The sequence below is a fragment of the Dioscorea cayenensis genome, chromosome 18, assembly GCF_009730915.1.
Source record: "Dioscorea cayenensis subsp. rotundata cultivar TDr96_F1 chromosome 18, TDr96_F1_v2_PseudoChromosome.rev07_lg8_w22 25.fasta, whole genome shotgun sequence".
Taxonomy (NCBI): Eukaryota; Viridiplantae; Streptophyta; class Magnoliopsida; order Dioscoreales; family Dioscoreaceae; genus Dioscorea; species Dioscorea cayenensis.
This window is the reverse complement of record NC_052488.1, coordinates 854,620-874,598: the sequence shown is the minus strand read 5'-3', so window position 1 is coordinate 874,598 and position 19,979 is coordinate 854,620. Positions and strand designations below refer to the sequence as shown.

Here is a 19,979-nt window from a genome sequence, read left to right as displayed (position 1 = left end):
TTGAACTAGATCCTTTGAGGCTTCAAAATCTTCCCAAATGTTCTACAAATCTTCAAGGCTTCAAAACAAGCTCAAAAACACCATCAAACCCTCAAATCTTGTTAGAACGAGATGAACAAACATACAAAGATTCAAGACAACGATTTTTAGCGTGGAAACCCTAGAAATCGAGGGAAAAACCACGGGACTCCTTAGAGCCTCTTAAACATGAATCCACTAGGTCAATAATGAATTACAATGGATCTTCTCTAGCTAACTAGAGGTTTACATGCACAAAGGCAAAGACATTCATGAGAGAAAAATTCTCATTGACAAACATCATCATCATCATCATCAAGATGGCTAACAAACAACAAGTAAGGGAAAATAGAAGGATCAAACCTAATCAATAGGTAGTGCTTCTTGCAAGGAGTCTTCTCCCGAAGTTTGAGTGAAATCCTTGCCCTAGCCCTCTCTTCTTCTTTTTCCCTCTTCTTCTTTTCTCTCTCTCTCTACTCCTTCTCAATCCAAAAAAGAAGCCCACACTCTCCTGCATGACCTCTCCTCATTCCCAAAGAATGAGAAGTAATTTCACCTTGTGAAGTTACCTTCTTGCCCTCCATCTTCTCCACTATTGACCTAGCTTCTATTATTATTAACCATGGGCCAACCTAACAAATGGGCTGGACCCAACAAAATGTTTAATAAGGGAATCTGTAGAGATTAAAACAACAATGTCAATGTAGGTTAATGAATAACATTTTCATTGAATAAAACTTTGACTCAGTTTTTAACAAAATGAACTACCAATGATATGACATTTTTCATTAGATTAAACTTCATTTCAATGAAGGAGGATTATCAGAACTAGAACTAAGATCTTTATCAAGAAGTGAAAGAAAATCTCTAGTCACTGGCAACTGCCTTGTTGCCACTAGTTGTTGTTGATACTGCACCTGCTCTTGTAGACTCCTCAACTGTTCTTGTAATGTCAAGATGCGACCACAACAACCATAAATGGGATCATCAACACGGACCTGAGCCTCATAGACAATGGCCTTTATGGCATCAAGACGCTTATGGTGATCAGTGATCTCACATAGAAGTTTAGATACATAGTTTAAGTCAAAGACCTTGTGTACTATAGCAAAGTGGGAGACACTTTGCTCTGAGTCAAAATATGGTGCAAAAATGCAATCAGTTAAACACTTTCTTCTCAAATATTTACAAGCTCCGCAACGACCACCACCTTGATGACTTTTACCTCCACCATCACTGCCACTAGTGCAACCACTTATGTTATCTTGTTCTGTGAAGTAGAATAAATTAAACTATAAGTGGGGAGTAATATGAGGAGAAAGAGGTTTAGAAAATCATTTTCATCTGGGAAATAAAATATATATGTTTAAAAGGAGCTCATATTTCTAGGAAAATAAAATATATATGTTTAAAAGGAGCTCATATTTCTAGGAAAATAAAAATAAATATCCAAACATAACACCAAACGCAGACCTATGTTCTTTGTTGGTGGCGTTTGTCTACAAAATTGTTTCTATTTTTGTGGTTTTTTTTTTCGGTTATGACTTTAGTTGTGTTTGTGCCTTATCTTTGGTGAGAGTTTTTTTTTTTTTTTTATTTGTTTGTTATGTATTAATTCGTTTTACTTCTATCTCAATAAATTTGTAATTTATTTATTTTTATAAAAATAAAAATAAAAATAAAAAACATAACACCAAAAAACAGAAGCAGTATATAACACTAAACAAAATAGATGATGATTCCTTTACTAAATAATAAAATATGCTAAGTTAAATAGAAAACCAATACTCTAATTTATATCTTAAATTAATGGAAAAACAACAGTAATATCAAGAGAGTAGCATGCTGGCAGCATATATATCTTTGCAAGTATTCAAGCTTAATAAAGGAAATTATTAACAAGCTCAATCAGCATGAGTGGGCTTATTACATTCAACTTTGAAAGCAAATCATTATTAATAGAAAACTTAACTAGCAAATAATCATATGAGAGTATAAAAAGGTACGAATATATTCATACTTCATTCATTTTGCTTTATAACATCCTAAAGATGACTATAACATTCCATACATATTATTACACCATATTTCAATACATACTAAAGAGAATTAGTTAAAAAAAAATACACCAATTAAAGAAACTATATTTCAAATCAAACAGATTTCACTCAAAAGAATTTAAGAACAATATAAACAAGTGTATTACATAACTCAAAAACTATTTATATATTTCAAGCAAACAGACCATAGAACTACAAGCTATTGCACTGCACATCTCCAATTTAAATATGAAGTCATAATCTAAAATTAACAAAGCATCAATTGGTTGCATTAAATATCTCAAAAATGAATTTTAATCTAAAATTATTAATGAATCACAAAAAAAACCAAATTATATAAATATTTCAAAGAAATAAATACTGAAAATTAACTTTAAAAAAATCCTAAATACCAAATCTCATATTACTAAATTCATGGAATTTTGATCTCTAAGAAAAAATTACACAAACATTTTAAACAATTAAACATTAAGAATCAACCAAAAAGTGTGAAAAAAAATCCATTACATATTACTAAACAAACCAAAAGCTAAAAAAGAAAGAAAAAAAGTGCTAAAAACAAATCATATTTATGTCTCCATCAAATCTAGATCCTGGAAACAAATAATATAACTATCAAAGCTAAAAAAAATCTACAAATTTACCGAGAAACACCAAAACAAGAATGACCCCTAAGCCACTTCTCAAAATTGTTTGAACATTGAATAAGTAATTAGTTTATTAATGTTTTAGGTGAACAAACACATAAGAAAGCAAAATAATAAATTTGATGTTTAAAAATACCCATATAATAAAAATAATTGATGAAATAATTGATCTATTTCATCAGCAAAAATATTCAAAGACTATTTGTAATAATTGACCGTCATGACATAAATTAGTTGTATGAGAATTTGGTTGCAAATTTGCTGTGGGAGCTTTTGGCACTATTGTATCAAGCGTGTTCTAAAATATCCAATGAGGTCTATAATCTTATATATATTACTCCTCAGAATTTATAGAGTTAATATGGATGATAAGGCCGCATGTCATATTGGATTGATTCTATGGTGTCAAAGTCTACTTCATATTTTTTTCTTAATAAAAAAAAATTTAGTATGGTGATAAGCCAAAAGTTCGTCAAGGAATAGAAGTAAATAGCACAAATAAACACTAGAAATCAATCTAGATAACAATTGTATTACTTGCCTAAAAAAAAAAAGTAAAAAAAAAACTCAAATAAGCCACAAAGCATATTGTATTCTCATGTCCATAACATCTCAACCCCTAAAAATTATTAAAAACTATCTACATATGAGCATTCAAACATAATATACAGTAATATCAAAATACAGAATTATTTACCTCCCGCCATAACAAATAAGACAGACAGATAGATAATGAGATTATAAATAGAGATGACTCTATATATAATCTTTCATCCAAAGTTAACTAACTTAAAAATTTTAAAAAATATATTATCCAAATTAACCATTATAAAAATAAGATTTTAATTGGAAGTAATGGATGACTTTATTTAATTTGAATTTAAATTTAAATTAAAAAACTCCGAAAATTTACATAAGAGCACATAGCACAAACATTCAGCATAATACTGTAACTGTATAACATCAATGTCATTAATTATTCAAAAACAATCAATGAGAGAAAGAAGAGCCTTTGATCTCTGTTATAAAAATATTATTTTTATGAAGAAAGCGAATCTCATTCTATTTTTTAAAAATCTTCAATTGATCTGAATTCTGAAATCCTTTTCTTAATTTATATTTTATGAAAATAAAATAAAATATTTATTTTTAAAAAAATTGATAAGCAACATAAATCTATAATTACAAATTTTTTTTTAAAAAAAAGCTATTTTAATTTAAATATTTATAGATATAAGTGATACAAATAAGTAAATTTCTTTTAATCTATGTTTAATTTAAAAAAATATATAAATGTTTTTATTTCAAAAATTAGAAACTGGATTTCAATATTTAAAAAGCTTGATGTTTTAGCCCAAGCTCTCACCTTCGCCACCTCCGATCACACCTCCGCCGCCAGCTCTTCCCTCCTCTCCGGCTTCTTCCTCACCGGCAATGGCTCTACCATCGGCTTCTCCACTCACGGCCATCACTGGCGCACTCTCCTGCGCATCATCACCGGTCGCCTCTTCTCCCAACGCCCATGTTTTTTTGTGTTTTTTCTTTTAATTCACTTCTCAAAACCCTAGCCTAATCCTCCGAATCTTGAAGCCATGGTGGAGGTCGGCGAGCCATCTTCCTCATCGGCGAGAAAACCGGTGGTAAGCGCAAGACGCATCTCTGTGGAATTTGGAAGAAAGTCAAAAGCTTGCAGATCGGAGGAACACCTTCAAACAAGATGAGGTATAAAAACTTTGTTAATTGCTGAATTAGCATGGAAAAGAACTTTCCAACATTTATTATTCTTTGAAGAAACACTCAACTCAAGCTTCCTTTTATTTCTTTGCTATTTTCTGTTGTTCTGTTGATCAAAAAGCTTTGATCTTGTTTGAATTTTTTTGGTTTTGATTTGAATTTAATTATGGTTTTTGCTTGAAATCTGTTGATTTTAGTTTATTGAACTTGCAATTTGATGTGCTATTTTTTGTTTATTCAACTTGTTTTTAATTAGATTTTTAGTCCTTGAGAGAACATGGAAAGTGGTTATATTTTGTTTGCCTGATCTGCTGAACCAATGCAATATTGATTTCTGCTAATCATTTGACAATTGAGCCAATTGTTAACATTTGTAATAATATTCAAGCTTTGAGGTTCAGATGTTAGGTATCTGTTGTTTTGAATTCATGAGTTGAATACTGTTTCACCTGTTTAAATAAAGCCAAAGAGTGTTAGATGAAAGCTATTAATGCATTACATTCTGAGATTAATACCAATTGAGGAAGTGCCAAAAAAGAAAAAATGTAAATGCATGGTGATGGAGAAGTGTACTTCATTTTTGAATAAGACATATCCTTTGAGTTTTATCAGCTGGTGATTACCTGCAGATTGTCTCGTTTTAGAGTACTAAGAAGTGTGATGTTGGAGCTTTATGATCTTTAGAATTTTTTTTACTTTTGATAACAATGATTTCTTTCAGAGACAACGCAGATTAATAGCATCATCATTTTGTTTCCTGCATTACAATCGGTGAATTTATGTTTTTAATGTTGATTCTTTAAGATCTTGTAGTCATGGTTTCACTGTTTTGTGGTCCCCTTTCTGCAATTCATTTTTCCTTTATCCGGTTAAGTGGTGTTATTCTTCTTTCGTTTTAGCTCTTCCATGTCTCATATTATTGCTTTTCTGATTATATACTCATGAACTTAGTTTGTTCATGTTGAATATAAAATATTAAAAGAAAGAGAACAGATCAGTGCAGTAATGCCTGTTTATTGGCAGAGGCATTGAAGGTGGTAAACACTTTAAACAATGCACTCTTATTTACCGGTTCTCATACTTGTTTGGATTTGCATGCATACTTGTAAGATATTAGAAGACTGATATACTTGATAGTGATTTCATTTTTAATAAAATAAAAGGCTCTGCCTCCACATTTAGGATTAAAATGAGTAAGTTATGCATTAGTAGTATACTTTTTATTTTTGTCCAAACTGTTGGAGCATTACTGATGCAATTTTGAGTGAAAATTGTTTCTTAGCATTTGTTATTTGGATACCATATGAAATGAATGAAATTCTTTGTTTTCGTTTTCCTAAGCCTGATTTCATGTTGTTGATGATGTTAGTGTTTCACTGTTTCTTGGGTGCATCAAGATATGGAGCATTTCACCTTGCTTTTTGCCCTATTATTCTGTAAGAATTCTAGAACTCAATTCTTTTTCTTTATCCTTTTGATTCATCAACTTGATATTACATCTCTTTTTAGAAATTGCAGTTGACCTATGTTAAGTTTACCCACTCATACTCAAAAGTTTCTTATTTTGTTGCTATTCATAAAACAAATACTAGTGTTTTTTCATGTTACTTAATCTAGTTATATTATTTCATTAAATTGCTATTTATTTTAATTGTTTTACTATAGTTAGATGTTGATATAGCAAGTTTTTACATCCTTGTTTTAACAATCAGTGGGTTATTATACATGATATATATATATATATATATATATAAAGATAGATGGATTGAGAAAATTAACAAAGTAAAGAAAACATGCAAGTTATCTAGTGAAGCTATAATAGAATCTTGTACATGTATTTATAAGTAGATCAACATATATATTAAAAATGTTTAATAAGGGAATATGTAGAAATTTAAACAACATTTTCCATGAATAAAACTTTTAAATAAGTTTTCAACAAGATAAACAAGTTATATGACATTTTCAACGGGGATTAAACTTTATTTAAATGGAGGAGAATGGTAAGAGCTAGAACTATGATGTTATCAAAAAGAGCAAGATCAATGCTTTTATCTTGATCATTACCATCACCGGTTATGATTGAAATATCGCCAACTATTTCTGTAAATTCTGTATCTGCTTTTCTAGATCTCGCTTAACCTTTTCTTTCTTCTGTATCTGCTCTTGTAGACTCCGCAATCGTTTTTCTAACTTCAAAATACGACCACAGCAACCATAGATGGGATCATCAATACGGACTTGAGCATCACAAATGATGGCCTTTACGGCTGTTAGTCGATTATGGTGATCAGGGATCTCATGTAGAAGTCTAGACACATTGCTTGGCTCGAAAACTTTTTCGACTATGGCAAAGTCGGCAACACCTTGCTCCGAGTTAAAGTATGGTGCAAATATGCAATCAGGTGCACACTTTCTTCTCAAATACTTACAAGCTCCGCAATAATCACCATCACCACCTTCACCTCCATTGCTATTGCTTCTAATGGAGCCACTCATGTTACTTTGTTCTGTGAAGTAGAGTAAACTGTTAAGAAGTGATCAATTAAAATTACATGAAGAAATGAAAGAAGGTGGGGAATACATTGGAGGAGAATAGGTTTAGGTAATCACTGTTGTATGATTATAAAAGGTATAATTCTCTAAATAATTTTTTTATTTTTTTAAAACATATTTTTTTAGTGCTTCGCTTTAAATTGTAACATTTAGTTTCTTTACATGTCAATCTCTAGTAAATGGACTAAAATGGTAAGTTTAAAAAAAATTAGAGGAACTGTTTAGAAAATTATACTATTATAAAATATTTGTTTAACAATAGATTAAATTTTTTTTAAAAATGAAAATTTAAGCATTATAACCAACAAATGCAGAAATAAATGACATTAAATAGATGATGATTTTTTTTCTTTATTTTTAAAAAATAAGAGAATAAAATAATGAAATGTGTCAAGTTAAACAGGAAGCAATATTTCATTTCATATATTAAATTAATGGAATAAAAAAGAACAGTATAGAGTAATATGTTGACAACATACACACCTTCTTAATTAAGCATTTAATTAAAGTTAAGCTTTCATTATAATAAGGAAATAACTAACAAAGCTCAATTTCACTACCAGAAGGTAAGCATGGGTGGGCTTATTACATTCAATTTTGAAAACTAATTAGTTTTAATAAAAAATAACTTAAACTAAGAAATAATCATATAAAAATGTCAAAAGATAAGAATATATTCATGTTTCAATTATTTTGCTTTTAACACCCCAAATATACCTATAAGATTCCCATACTTAGCATATATGGCACCATATTGCAAAGCATACTAAAGAGAATTATTTAACCCAAAAGTGCACCAAAGAAATTATATTTTATATCATACAAATATTACTCAAAAATATCCACAAATAATATAAACGAGTGTATTATTACATAACCAAAATAACTATTTAAACAAATACATTAAAAAAAAAAACCAAATTACATAATATTTCAAACAAATAAAAACTGAAAATTAATCAAGAAATGTCTAAACGATAACATGGTATGTTACTAGCTCTATCAATTTTGATCTTTAAGAAAAAATTACACAAATATTTCAAACAATTAAACATTAAGAATCAATATACAAGACAACTACATTATATATTTAGGATGAATCTAAAGATTAAAAAAAAATAAAAAATCTCAATGTCCCAAAAACAAATCACATTTATATCTTCATCAAACCTAGATTACCAAAAATATATAATACAACTATTTTGAACATTAAACAAAATAACTAATTTAGTAAATGTTTAAGTGGACAAATGCATAAGAAAGCAAAACAACAAATTTAATATTTAGAATGACTTATAATAAGAAAGCAATGAGGAAATAATTGATTTAATGGAAGCATAGTAACATACCCTGTTCTCAAAATTACTCATACAATAAGCAAATAATTTGATTAAGGACAAGGTATGCATTTTCATTAGGTTAACATTCAAAGCATGCATATAATAATTTTTAGGATCATCTTAATTTATAGGTGTATTTTACCATGATGCTTGATTTTTTTTTTACATCATTAAAATTGGGTTAGCCTAACAAATAAAGTATTAGCTGCTATATAAGGTGTCAAGAATAAAAATCCCACCCATCACATAATCAACAAAAATTCCCAGTCTAGTGAGAGTCTTCGGTGTGGAAGTGAGTTTGTAGCGAGTTTGTAGCCTAAACCTTATACCGACAGATGAAAGGGGTATGATGAGATAATCAATTTCAAGTATGCATCCAGCATATGACCAGTGTATGATCAGACGATCAATTCCTCGTGTGCATTTAACATATAATTCCTCGCGTGCATTTAACATATGACCGAATGATCAATTCTAGATTGTGCATATATCCTTGAATGTTGTGCTTATCGTGTGTGTGTGTATATATATATATATATATATCATTGGAGTGACCACTAGGTCTGTAATCCAATATTGTATCTCTATATATATATATACATAATTAATGGGATGGTGATGAGCTAGAAGCATATTAGAGAAGTCATTCAAATCTTTCTCAAAATTAATTTTTTTGTCTAGTATTTGTTTTTTCTTTCTTACTTGCTAGTTCAGATTATTTGTATCTTTGTTTTGTGTGTTCTTGTTTTCCAAGACTTATGTACCTTTTTTTTTATTTGAATAAAAAGTTGTCTCAATTACTTTTCCTAAAAAATAATAATAATAATAAAATAAAATAAAATAAAATGATAACATGACCTCTTATGTTTAGTATTTTAGAACTAGGTGGATGGAAGCAAATAGTACAGCAATTTACATGAACAAAATATTTCAAATTAGTAAACACTAGAAATAAACCAAGAGAACAACTATATTATATGCCCCCTAAACAAATCTGAAACTAAAATTTAATGCCAATCATAAAACAATAAAAAAAAAAACCCCCACAAGCATATATGATCTCAAGCACTAAGAACAAAACATGCTAATAATTAAATATATATATATATATATATATATATTAAAAATTATCTGTAATTAAAAATATAAATATTTCATATAATTCACAGGAACAACAAAAATAGAATCATTTACCTTCAGCCATAATGAATAAAACAAGATGACCAATCTATCCAATTCTCTCCGTCCTCCTCAATTAATCAAACTTGGTATTCATAAAAATATTACGGCTTTATATATAATTTTTTTCAAAATTAACTCATTTTAAAACTTTTAAATAGATAGTTATCCAAATTAACTACTATGATCACAATAGGATTTTAATTATAGCTACTGGACCACGTTATTTAATTTGAATTCAAATCTAAACTAACACTATCACCAAGTAAACCCTAAATAAAATTCAAATAAAAAAACCCCACAAATTACAGAAAAAAAAAGGGAACCAAGAACTAAACACAAACAATTAACATTTAATTACAATGAAATCAATTTCATTAATCACCCAAAAACAATCAATAACTATTGAAAACAAGCAACTAAAGAAAAAAAGAACAGACCTTGACCTCTTTTCCTCAGCCTCTCTCTGTGTGCACAAGTTTCTTGATGGTTTTATAAAGAGGGCGAAATTAGAAATAAATCTTATTCTTGATTCTAGATTTGGGAATTGATCTTTAAATTTATCTTTTTTTTAAAAAAAATATTATTTTATTTAAAAATTAATTTAAAATTTGATAAATAACTTAATCTATAAATATTTATCTTAATTGTTTAAAACAATATACTATAAATATATCTATTTATGGGATTGTGATTTTATAAATATTTATTATACTATCATTATATAAAATTTTAGTACATGTATACTATTATTTGAAATCATAATTTATTTCTTGAAAAATAATTAGAAAATCGATACACTTCTTAATTATATTTTTGTGTAAAGTAATTGTAACTTAAATTTTAAATTTCATGAAATATTTATAGATTAATTATATATTTATATTTCTTTTATGATATAATTTTTTTTATCTATATATATATATATATATATATGTAAAAATTAGAAATGAATTTTATATCATTTCCCACTGAAAGTTAGGCAGTGCATTATTGCTGTAAATTTTTTAAATATTAATAACAATATTATTATTAATTAATTAATTAATAATTAATTAATAATCTAATTTATAAGGTGAATTTGTTAGTTTTTGGCGGTTTATCTTGAAGTTAATGTCAATCTTGATGTTTAGAGGCAAAATATGAAAAGAAAAAAAAAGAATCAATAACTAAAACTAATAATACTACAAGCTTAGTCAAGTTACAAAAGAGAAATGCACACAGATCCATGTTTGAAACTGATGCAATCAAATGCTAATTGTTATTGAAGAAACAATGATTTAAAAAAAAAACAAAAACAAAATATGTAAATACCATATTAATATCTCAGGACATCCAGAGATCCGGTGTCAATGAATATGATTTTCTAGTGTTAATAGATCAAAAGATCAACATAAAATGAATTAATTACAATACCTGGCTTCATTTAGCACAGCTTTTGTTTTTTTTTCCAAAGTTCTACAGCTGCAGTAAACTTCACTTGATTTTGGCTGATTTGATCTCTTACATATATTTCAAAATTATAGAAAATAATATGTAGTTCTTTTAAAATTTATTAAATATATGTTTTTTTTTCACCTAAAACATAATTTCAGGTTTTTACAGGTGTGTTCATGTAAAAAAAAAACACTGCTTCAGAAAGCATAAACATACCAAAACAAAACAATACAGGATGAAATCCAAAGAAACAAAACAAGGGCAACCATTTAAGAACCACTGATCTAATAAAAATAAAGGGTAAAGAAATTCGAAAACATAAAACAGAAATCTGAAAATTACCCAAAAGATCGAGTAAATCGAATGATTGGGCAATGGTGTTTTTTACTCGAAGGTCGGATACAAGCCTTCATCGTAAATTATTTCGAACTCTTGTTGCTGTATCAAACAAAATTACATAGAAAAGTGATGTTTAAGCATACAAGTCATCGACATTGCACTCACCAAGGAATACTTTGATGCTTCGAGGTGAACCGCAGCTGCCCTCAGCTATGAGAGCTCTGTCGTTCGCGGCCATATGCACAATTATTTTATATATCATTTCAATCTGCAAATCATGCAAAAAAGAGATTAATCATTTTCTTCGAAGATTTCAAGCAACACGTACGCGAATGATATTACTAGATGTTTCGACATTTGCAGAAGTGTGAGTAGACTACGAGTGGTATGGAAATGGTGACGGAAATTAAGTTTTAACAACGGATGCTCAACAAGGCAAAAGAACAAGATTACCTCTTCAGGAGCATGGCAGCGATCTGCAATTTCGTCGAGTGTCAATGGTTCGACAGGCTCTTTACAACTGCAAAAGAATTTAAAAAGATAAATAACTAGAGCCGTGCATTTTGAACTAAAATCAAATCTTTTGGTGGCATAAAGTGTTTGCTAAAATAAGGCATATATGGGCACAAAATTGTCACTTAATTTTTGTGAAATTCTAGTTGAAGAGGCACATGCACACTGTCAAAAACTTGATCATTTTGGATGTGAAAAGGGATTTCTTTTTCATCAGGACACTTCAAGCTAATTTGTAACACATAAGAAGCCTGACATGAAATTCTTTGAAAGAGCTAACGATGAATTTAAGCATAGTTATTTAGCCAAGTAAAATGAAGTGCAGAACTTAAAATTATCATTGACCTCCACAAGATCTCATGTGAAGACACCTGTGTCATCCTCAAAAAGCAATGCCATATTAAACCACCACTACCAATGGAATATCTAACTTTAATCAGTATAAATTGAGTACCATCAACTAGGAAGGAATGTGCATGGTTTTCAAACATAAAAGCAAACAAATAAAATAAGATCGATCTCCTGAGACCAACTCAAACCATGATCCACAACTAATCTTGATAGAGCAGAACGTTAAAGATAATAATTATCTCTCAAGACCAACTCGAAAAAGGGCATACAACTAATATTGAAAGAATACAAAGTTAGAAACCTATAATCGTGATGAACTTCTTGAATTCAAGAGCTGTGCCAACATGTGTACCGAAAAATTGGTCTACATGCATGACCACTTCAATTAGGGGTTTCTTTGGTACTTTAAAATTTTTTAAAAAAATCTAAATATAAACCATTTATTTTTCAATATTATAATTGCTAGTAAATAAGATGATCCTGATTTTCACTTTGAAATGTAAGACGGGGGAGTGCTTAAAATACCACGGTAGTTGGGAATTTCTAGGAAGAGCCTACTTTGTAATGCATTTAGATTGCTTCAGCAGAAAACTTTGAAATAAAATTCTTCGTTCTAATATTTTTATGCTTAGCATTTTCTCTAAGTGGATTTAGAATTTCATTTACATTATTCTTAAGTATTTAGGCACAGCATAGATGTATGCTTTTAAAAAAACAAAACAAACTCTAATGTACAAGGTGATTTTTCCCAACTCAAGAATTAGCTTAAAAATTTAATTTCTGATAGGAGAAAACACAGGAAATAGCTAATGTTTGGCAGTTACCTTGAAGTTAATCACAATCCGGATGCTTAGAGAGAAAAATATGAAAAGCAAATAGCTAAAATAAATAATACAAGCCTAGTCAACTTACAAGAGAATGTACAGAGATCCATGTTTGAATGAAGAAAAAATGAATGCCAGCAGGAAAAAGAAATATGCAAATGAATAAGTTATTATACCTAGCTTCATTTAGCACAGCCAGAACTCTCTTTTGAAGAGCTAATACTTCCCCAGCTGCCTTTTTCCCAGCTTCAACACCTGCAGTAAGAACACTTACAGTAAATTTGAAAAAGCAGAAAGCGCAGCCAAGAAGAGCGTAATCATTTACAAGAACAATTTTTTTCTTTTTTTCTTAAAGAAAGAGCAAATTTGAAGGTCATTCATTGAGCATCACCAGGATACATACCAGGTTGATGGTAAGCATTAATGTTAACAAGAGAAGCATAGATCCCTACAGCCCGTTCATAAAGTGCTATAAGTGCTCCCACAGATCTAGGAGTAACTTCCTGCACTGTTACTGATATGGACTCCCGATTATTTCCATAAAGGGCCGAACGCGTACCCTGCACAAATGGCAAATGCATTTCAGTGAGTTTGATTAGGGTGTTGGATTAAAATGCGATGTAGAATAGCATTGCATCTACAATAGAATATAATCTTGAAACAGATGGAGAATATGAACAGCTACTTGTACCAAAATCATATGTCCAATGAAGTGCTTTCATCCATGAAGTAGACACATGTTTGGGAATGAGGGCCATTCTTCAACTTGATATATTTCTGACAGTCACTACTTTTATGAATAGGAGATTATGTTCCTTAATTAGAACCACATGTTTAAAATTGGACGTGCTACAAATGTGCAAGAGATGGATGGAAAGGTGAAACCAGATGTTTGTGAGCAGGGAGGGAACAAGGAACTTTTGGGCTTATTGGAGCAAGAGACATGGGATTGAAGCCTTGTGGTTGTGGGTATGGAAAATGGATCTAAGAAAAAAAAAATATAATTATATTCAAAAACTTTGATGACCAATTGCAAATTTTTACATTTATTTCTTATATGTTTTAGGACAAAACCATCATAATACATGCTTCTAAACTTACTGTACATATTTCAATAATAATAATAATAACAATAATAATAACTAGACATGGTAATAATACTATATGGTCCTAAGCTTTTGAGAAGTGAATATATTTGACTGTTGTGGAAATATCAATGTGTTAAACATGATTTAGTGTGATATTTAATTCCTTATATTTCAGTAATTATTGGCCTTGAAATCAAATTACAAGCATTTAACAAGGTATTTGAAAAAGAAAAAACAAACCTGTAACATTCCAAACAAGTAATCACCGCATGTGACACCGGGCTCAAGCTCCCAATCATGACCAGGGGGCCTATCTCGGAGCACTTCAATGAAAGTAACAAAAAAATTGTGAACACCTTCTCTCAGCTGCTGAATGTAGCTGGCAATCGGAATAAACAACGATGTCAGTAATCATATAACTTAATATTTCATGAATGCTTGTAATAAGTAAGATACATACGCATGCTGATCTGTGCTCCCTTTATTTCCATAAACACTAAGCCCTTGATTGACCTGTACCAAAAAAAAAAAAGTTTGTTATGGTTAGACTGCAACCAAAAGAAATCTAACCCTTGCTCATGACCTTCAAAGCCTACTTAATTCTAGAACAATCAAAAAATGAGGATGTCAAAGGCAAATTGACAAGCAGTCTGTTGCAAGTTAACTAAGTCAGCATAGTGCTCATTCAAATAACAAATTACTCTGACAAAATAAAAGATATGTCACAGAAAATATGATAAATAGATATTTTGATCACATGAAGTTACATATACAATATTATTTTCGAGGGGTACAGGGTAAAGTAATTTTATAATTTTGCATTAGATTATTTGCTTGGATAATGAAATATCACAAACTTAAAAATGCTTTTTGAATTTGTCCTCTTTTATATCATTTTGTTGCATCAAAGGAAATAATGTAATCCACTAGAACCATCATAGCTCAAAAGAGGGAGATCCCCTACATTTGTTTGTTATTTGACAAGCTCTGTCATTGTTTTGGATACCTAGATCATTTTCACAATTGGAAACCAGTCGGTTTCCTGAAAATAGTCCTGATCGCTAATACTAATCCCTAAAGTCTAAACAAATAATTGCATCCATCCATATAATGGCCAGATTAGAGTTTGTACAGAAATATCTAGCATTATGCCATTATCATTCTAAAGTTGACCACCTGAAAGTGGCATTTCTTGCCTCTTACTCTTGAAGAAACAATTGCAAACAACCTACTAATATTTACCTCTTAAAAAACCACCAGCCTTCCCTCTAAATTAACCTTCGGTAGCCTCTTAAGGTACATACAAAGCAAAATGGTTCACAAAGTAAACCCAAAGAAATTCAGATGCATAACAAATCTATAATTTATAATATGGAATTTTAATATATGATCACCAAGTTAGATAAACATTGGCCAAAGACCAAATGTTTACCTCAGTATTGAGACAAATAAGCATATACAACTTCATGATGTATGTATGTATGTGTATATTTGTAGGGCAAACGCTAGTAAGATGAGAAACATTCAGAAACCATGTTTTTTTTTCTCAGTATTGAGATAAATAAGCATGATAAATTTATAAGTATACACATGGATATTTGTCAGGCAAAGAGATATATATACCCGATTGCCATCAAGATCAAATTCCTTTCCTAGTGATTCCATAACCAACTGTTGCAAATACCTGCTAAATAATAGCAAGCTGTCCTTATAAGGGAGGACAACCATATCCTGTAAAGACCCATTGTATAAAATTAATCAACATGGCTATAATAGAGAGAGTCCATTAAGGAAGAAGAAGAGCAAAACCATACCTTTGATCCAACTCCATCTGAAGCCCAATACCAACAAAGAGCAAGCAAAGCTGCTGGATTATTCTTTACCTAGATGCAATAATGGAAAGCAAAGGAAGATCAGCAAATATATTTTTCAAGTGGCACATTAAAACATAAGGGGCACATGGATAAATGCTATACAAGAAGTATTCACAAAAACATATCCATTACCTCCGTATTCCTATTTGCAACATCCATCAGTGCTGCACCAGCAAGCATTTCTCTTATGTCTATGCCCTAGATAGCAAACAAAGCCATATGTACAGGCACTTTCATAATGAAGTACTTTACACAGACTTGGGCAAATAATAGCACACAATTTACCTGGAGTGCTGCTGGAAGTAACCCCACTGCAGACATCTCAGAGGTTCTACCACCTACCCAATCAAACATAGGAAACCTTGCTAACCACCCCTCAATCCTAGCGGTATTATCTAGCAAGGAATTTTGTTGGGTAATAGCAACACCCTGCAAAATAATTTTGCTTCAAACACTGAATAGTTGAGCATAGAAAAAAAAATAGATTCAAAGGAAAAACTGGCCCAATTTAAACAACATATATGTTTTTGAAATTTGAAATGATGTCTGATTAAATCCCTGGCCTAGGTGAATACACTCAAACCATGGGCAATACACAGAAATGATCTAAGGGATCATCAGTATATCCTAGCAACACATCATCCCCTCCCATAGCCCACTTCTAAATCAAATATATATATATATATATTTTAAATATTATGTGAAAGATGACCAAATCAGAGCGAATCACCATAATGACACCAAAGGTAGGAATATTGGTGCAGAAAATGCATCACAAATAGCATGTAAAGTAGGAAACAAAGAGACTAGCAATATATAGGAAGTAATCCGTTCACATGAAGGTAAATTTTATAGCATTGAGCATATCCAGAGTTCGAAAAATATAGTTATTAGCAAATGTGTCACCAATTGATATAACATCGTCATTGACAAGGAAGAAAACTTGTCAGGCATTGAGATGTCAACAACTATGGGGTAAAAGAAAACACCTGATATACGGTGTAGCCAACTTGACAAAGAAAACAAAGCAGAAACAAAAACCTGAGATTAAAACCTGTTTCGCAAAGTCCAATCCAGCATCTCGAAAAGCTTTTTGTACTTCCAACAGGCCATTTCTGGTTTCAGGTGTTCCGCCACTCTAACCATTTGCAAGAATTGTCAGCATCTCTCATAAGCAATTTTCCAAAATTACCAACATAAATGACCAACAAATTAAAATAAAAAGAAAGGGGGGAAAACCCTGCTACACAGACCTTTGATATGACAATAACAAGCGTAGATGCTAACTCTGATCCAAGCTGTGCAACTTGATGATCAATTCCAGCAGGATCTGTGTTGTCAATAAATCTTATCTGGGCAATCATAGAATTACAAGATAAATAAGCATTTTTAACACTGAAATTGTCACCTTCAATTTGCAGTGAAAATGAATATCTGCAACAAGCAAAGGGACATGCTAAAAAAAATTAAAACCAGATAGTTACTAAAAATGGATTTCATGAATCAAATTGAGGTCGCCACCTACATGCTTCATATGAGTTTTCTTGTTTTGACTTACACAAGAAAATTTCATTCGTGATGAAGACACATGGTTTGCAGTATCAGGTTAAAAACTCAGGACTGCAAAGATGTTGCAGGCTCAAGTACATGATCAACATTTTAATAAATTAACCATGAATTCACTCCATTGTCAAGACTCAATAAAAGCTGTTAAATAAACAAGATACCTCAAATCATTTATGATGAAATCAGAAAGATAATCTAGCATCATGGGAGAAAGAAAAAAGAGAAAGTAAAGGGAAGAGGCTTTTCGAAGGATACTTCTATCTAGACATGCGAACAAAGACATCACCACAGAAAGTTACATCAAAGTTTGTCGTATATTGTCATAATCTAGGATTGCTAAACAAAAATTACACGTCACCTAAAAGAGAACAGTAAGCAAAATATACATCCAAGCTAATAAAGGCATTTATAAAAAGCTTTCCAATAGTCCAGTGATATCAAACAAGGACTTCAAAGCATAATGACACTTTATAGTCAAGATCTATGGTTTATAATACAATTCAAATTTCTAATTGAGAAAAAAATACTGACCCATAAAGGAAAGTGCATGTCCATGTGCCCCACCAAAGAATGCATGGGTCCATTACAATTTTTCTGCTTCTACCTATACTTCTTCACCTAATTTTCTTCACTATAGAACTATTTCCTACCTTCAAGGATCACAGCAACCTAGTTTAGAACTTTAGATGAGGTAAGAGTACTATTTTCACCTTATTAATTAATAGTTACTGCATGAAGTATCAGAACATTTGTCAAAAATTTTGTTTATCCTCAAGCATTAGAATAATAAGATTGCAAAAAGATCTCCAAAGTCCAAGCTATTGTGCCTATGTTTGGAACTTGATTTCTCTAATTTCTGACAAAGCAAGTGAGTGTTACAAAAGCAGCCTCCCCTACTCTATAATATGCTTTGATATGGGCACAAAGCAGAAGAGTAGTGGTTTGGAATTGAAATAAACCATAAAAACAAAGCAATTTTGCTAAAACTGTTCTTTATCCTCACACATTAGAACACTAAGATTGCAAAAAGATCTCCAAGTTCAAAATATGTGCCTGTATATGGGCTTCCATTTCTCTCTCCTTTTGACAATGCAAGTGAGTACTACAAAACAGCCTCTAGCAATCTTTAATATGTATTGAGATGTGTATATAACAAAAGAGTTACGCATTGGAATTGAAATAAACCATGAAAACAATGCAATCCATCACACCGAGCTATTATAATCAACTAATACAAATAAATAACAACAGTTTCATCCACAACAAAAGCAATCACCTTTAGAGGAGGATTATCAGGGGCTAATGCCTCAGCAACAAACTGAGGCCCCAAGGCAGAACCACCAATTCCAACAGAAAGAATCTGGGTAAACCGGCCCTCTGGAAAAGATGGAGGCTTTATCTGTTCCACATTTCAATATGTCACTAGAGAATCATAAAATGAATTTCTTTCACAAAAACACTAGATCACAAAAACCCCATCAAACTCTTATACCTGCCCACTGATTATCTTATCCGCAAAGTCACAGATAGCTTCCAGCGTGTTCTCAATCTGCAACCTCAAGAACGAATTCGGCGCCATTTTAGGGTTCCGAAGCCAGTAATGCCCCACCATCCGCCCCTCATCAGGGTTCGCAATCGCTCCCTTCTCCAACTCCTTCATATGCAAAAAAGCCTTCTGAAGCCGGGGTTCCATCGAATCAAAGAACTCATCAGTGAAGCTGATCCGGCTAACATCAAGGTACAGTCCCAACTCCTTGTGCTGGTAAAGCCAATCAACATAGCGTCGCCAGAGATTGACAGGGTCCTTCTCGATGGCGGCAGACTTCGGGGAGACGGGAATGGAAGAGTTAGTGGAGAGATCAGCGGAGATATCGCGGGCAACGGAGACAAGCGTGCGGGGGCCGACAATAGGGCGGAGAAGAGGGGATTTCTGTGGAGATAGCAAGCGGCGAGGCTTGAGAGCTGCGGCAGGGGAAGCGGAGGAGGAGCAGAAGCCGGAGATGGAGGCCATTGGAGAGGTGGATGATGGTGGCGGAGAAGGAGAAGGAGAGAGGAAGAGGCCAAATTCAAAGCATTTGGGATTTGGGGGAAAACGCAGTGAAAGAAACAAGAACCCTGTTGAACTAGAGAACAAAAAGGTGTGGGTTCATGGAAAATAATTTTTTTAATATATATATATATATATATAATGGAAAAGGGTTTGACACACGTGTGGTAGACGGCGGGAAACGGACACACGTGTGGAAGTTCATTTTTTTTTTTTTTTGGCATTTATCTTTATTTATTTATTACTTTCACTTGTGTCCATGTATATATATACATTGGTATAGACAGATATACGGTATGCATACGTTGATATACATAATACACAGTATGTATGAAAATTACATTAAAAAGACTTAAGGTACATGTATTTAAATTTTTTTTTTTGACAAATAGACGACAAGCGCCTC

General features: G+C 31.4%; 3 protein-coding genes across 3 annotated transcripts; all 3 read right to left on the bottom strand.

Annotated features, from left to right (window-relative positions):
* Window positions 1–818: 818 nt before the first annotated feature.
* LOC120282168 (LOB domain-containing protein 30-like) lies at window positions 819–4,194 on the bottom strand. The gene is made up of 2 exons (XM_039288922.1): window positions 4,092–4,194; window positions 819–1,147 (listed from the first exon to the last, which is right to left on the bottom strand). The coding sequence occupies exons 1-2, from the start codon at window positions 4,192–4,194 to the stop codon at window positions 819–821; spliced, it is 432 nt and encodes a 143-aa protein (XP_039144856.1).
* A 2,362-nt stretch (window positions 4,195–6,556) lies between these two features.
* On the bottom strand, window positions 6,557–9,606 carry LOC120282167 (LOB domain-containing protein 30-like). Its single transcript, XM_039288920.1, has 2 exons — window positions 9,550–9,606; window positions 6,557–6,969 (listed from the first exon to the last, which is right to left on the bottom strand). The coding sequence occupies exons 1-2, from the start codon at window positions 9,557–9,559 to the stop codon at window positions 6,557–6,559; spliced, it is 423 nt and encodes a 140-aa protein (XP_039144854.1). The 5' UTR covers window positions 9,560–9,606.
* Window positions 9,607–11,280: 1,674 nt separating this feature from the next.
* On the bottom strand, window positions 11,281–19,665 carry LOC120282218 (glucose-6-phosphate isomerase 1, chloroplastic). Its single transcript, XM_039288977.1, has 14 exons — window positions 19,019–19,665; window positions 18,803–18,925; window positions 17,214–17,312; window positions 17,015–17,098; window positions 16,246–16,389; window positions 16,093–16,158; window positions 15,901–15,969; window positions 15,710–15,817; window positions 14,547–14,599; window positions 14,327–14,465; window positions 13,402–13,558; window positions 13,175–13,253; window positions 11,764–11,830; window positions 11,281–11,578 (listed from the first exon to the last, which is right to left on the bottom strand). The coding sequence occupies exons 1-14, from the start codon at window positions 19,535–19,537 to the stop codon at window positions 11,444–11,446; spliced, it is 1,842 nt and encodes a 613-aa protein (XP_039144911.1). The 5' UTR covers window positions 19,538–19,665; the 3' UTR covers window positions 11,281–11,443.
* Between the last annotated feature and the right edge of the window lie 314 nt (window positions 19,666–19,979).

What these genes read in the sequence shown, in the direction of transcription:
- LOC120282168 (XM_039288922.1), bottom strand. Translation starts at nt 4,194, where the DNA reads ATGGCCGTGAGTGGAGAAGCCGATGGTAGAGCCATTGCCGGTGAGGAA. An exon ending in TGTGATCGGAGGTGGCGAAG is followed by an intron (nt 1,148 to 4,091) that starts GTGAGAGCTTGG and finishes ATTTTGACTCAG; the next exon opens with AGCAAAGTGTCTCCCACTTT.
- LOC120282218 (XM_039288977.1), bottom strand. Translation starts at nt 19,537, where the DNA reads ATGGCCTCCATCTCCGGCTTCTGCTCCTCCTCCGCTTCCCCTGCCGCA. An exon ending in GCTGTGCTAAATGAAGCTAG is followed by an intron (nt 11,831 to 13,174) that starts GTATAATAACTT and finishes ATTCTTTTGCAG; the next exon opens with TTGTAAAGAGCCTGTCGAAC. An exon ending in GCTGCCATGCTCCTGAAGAG is followed by an intron (nt 11,579 to 11,763) that starts GTAATCTTGTTC and finishes CATGATTTGCAG; the next exon opens with ATTGAAATGATATATAAAAT.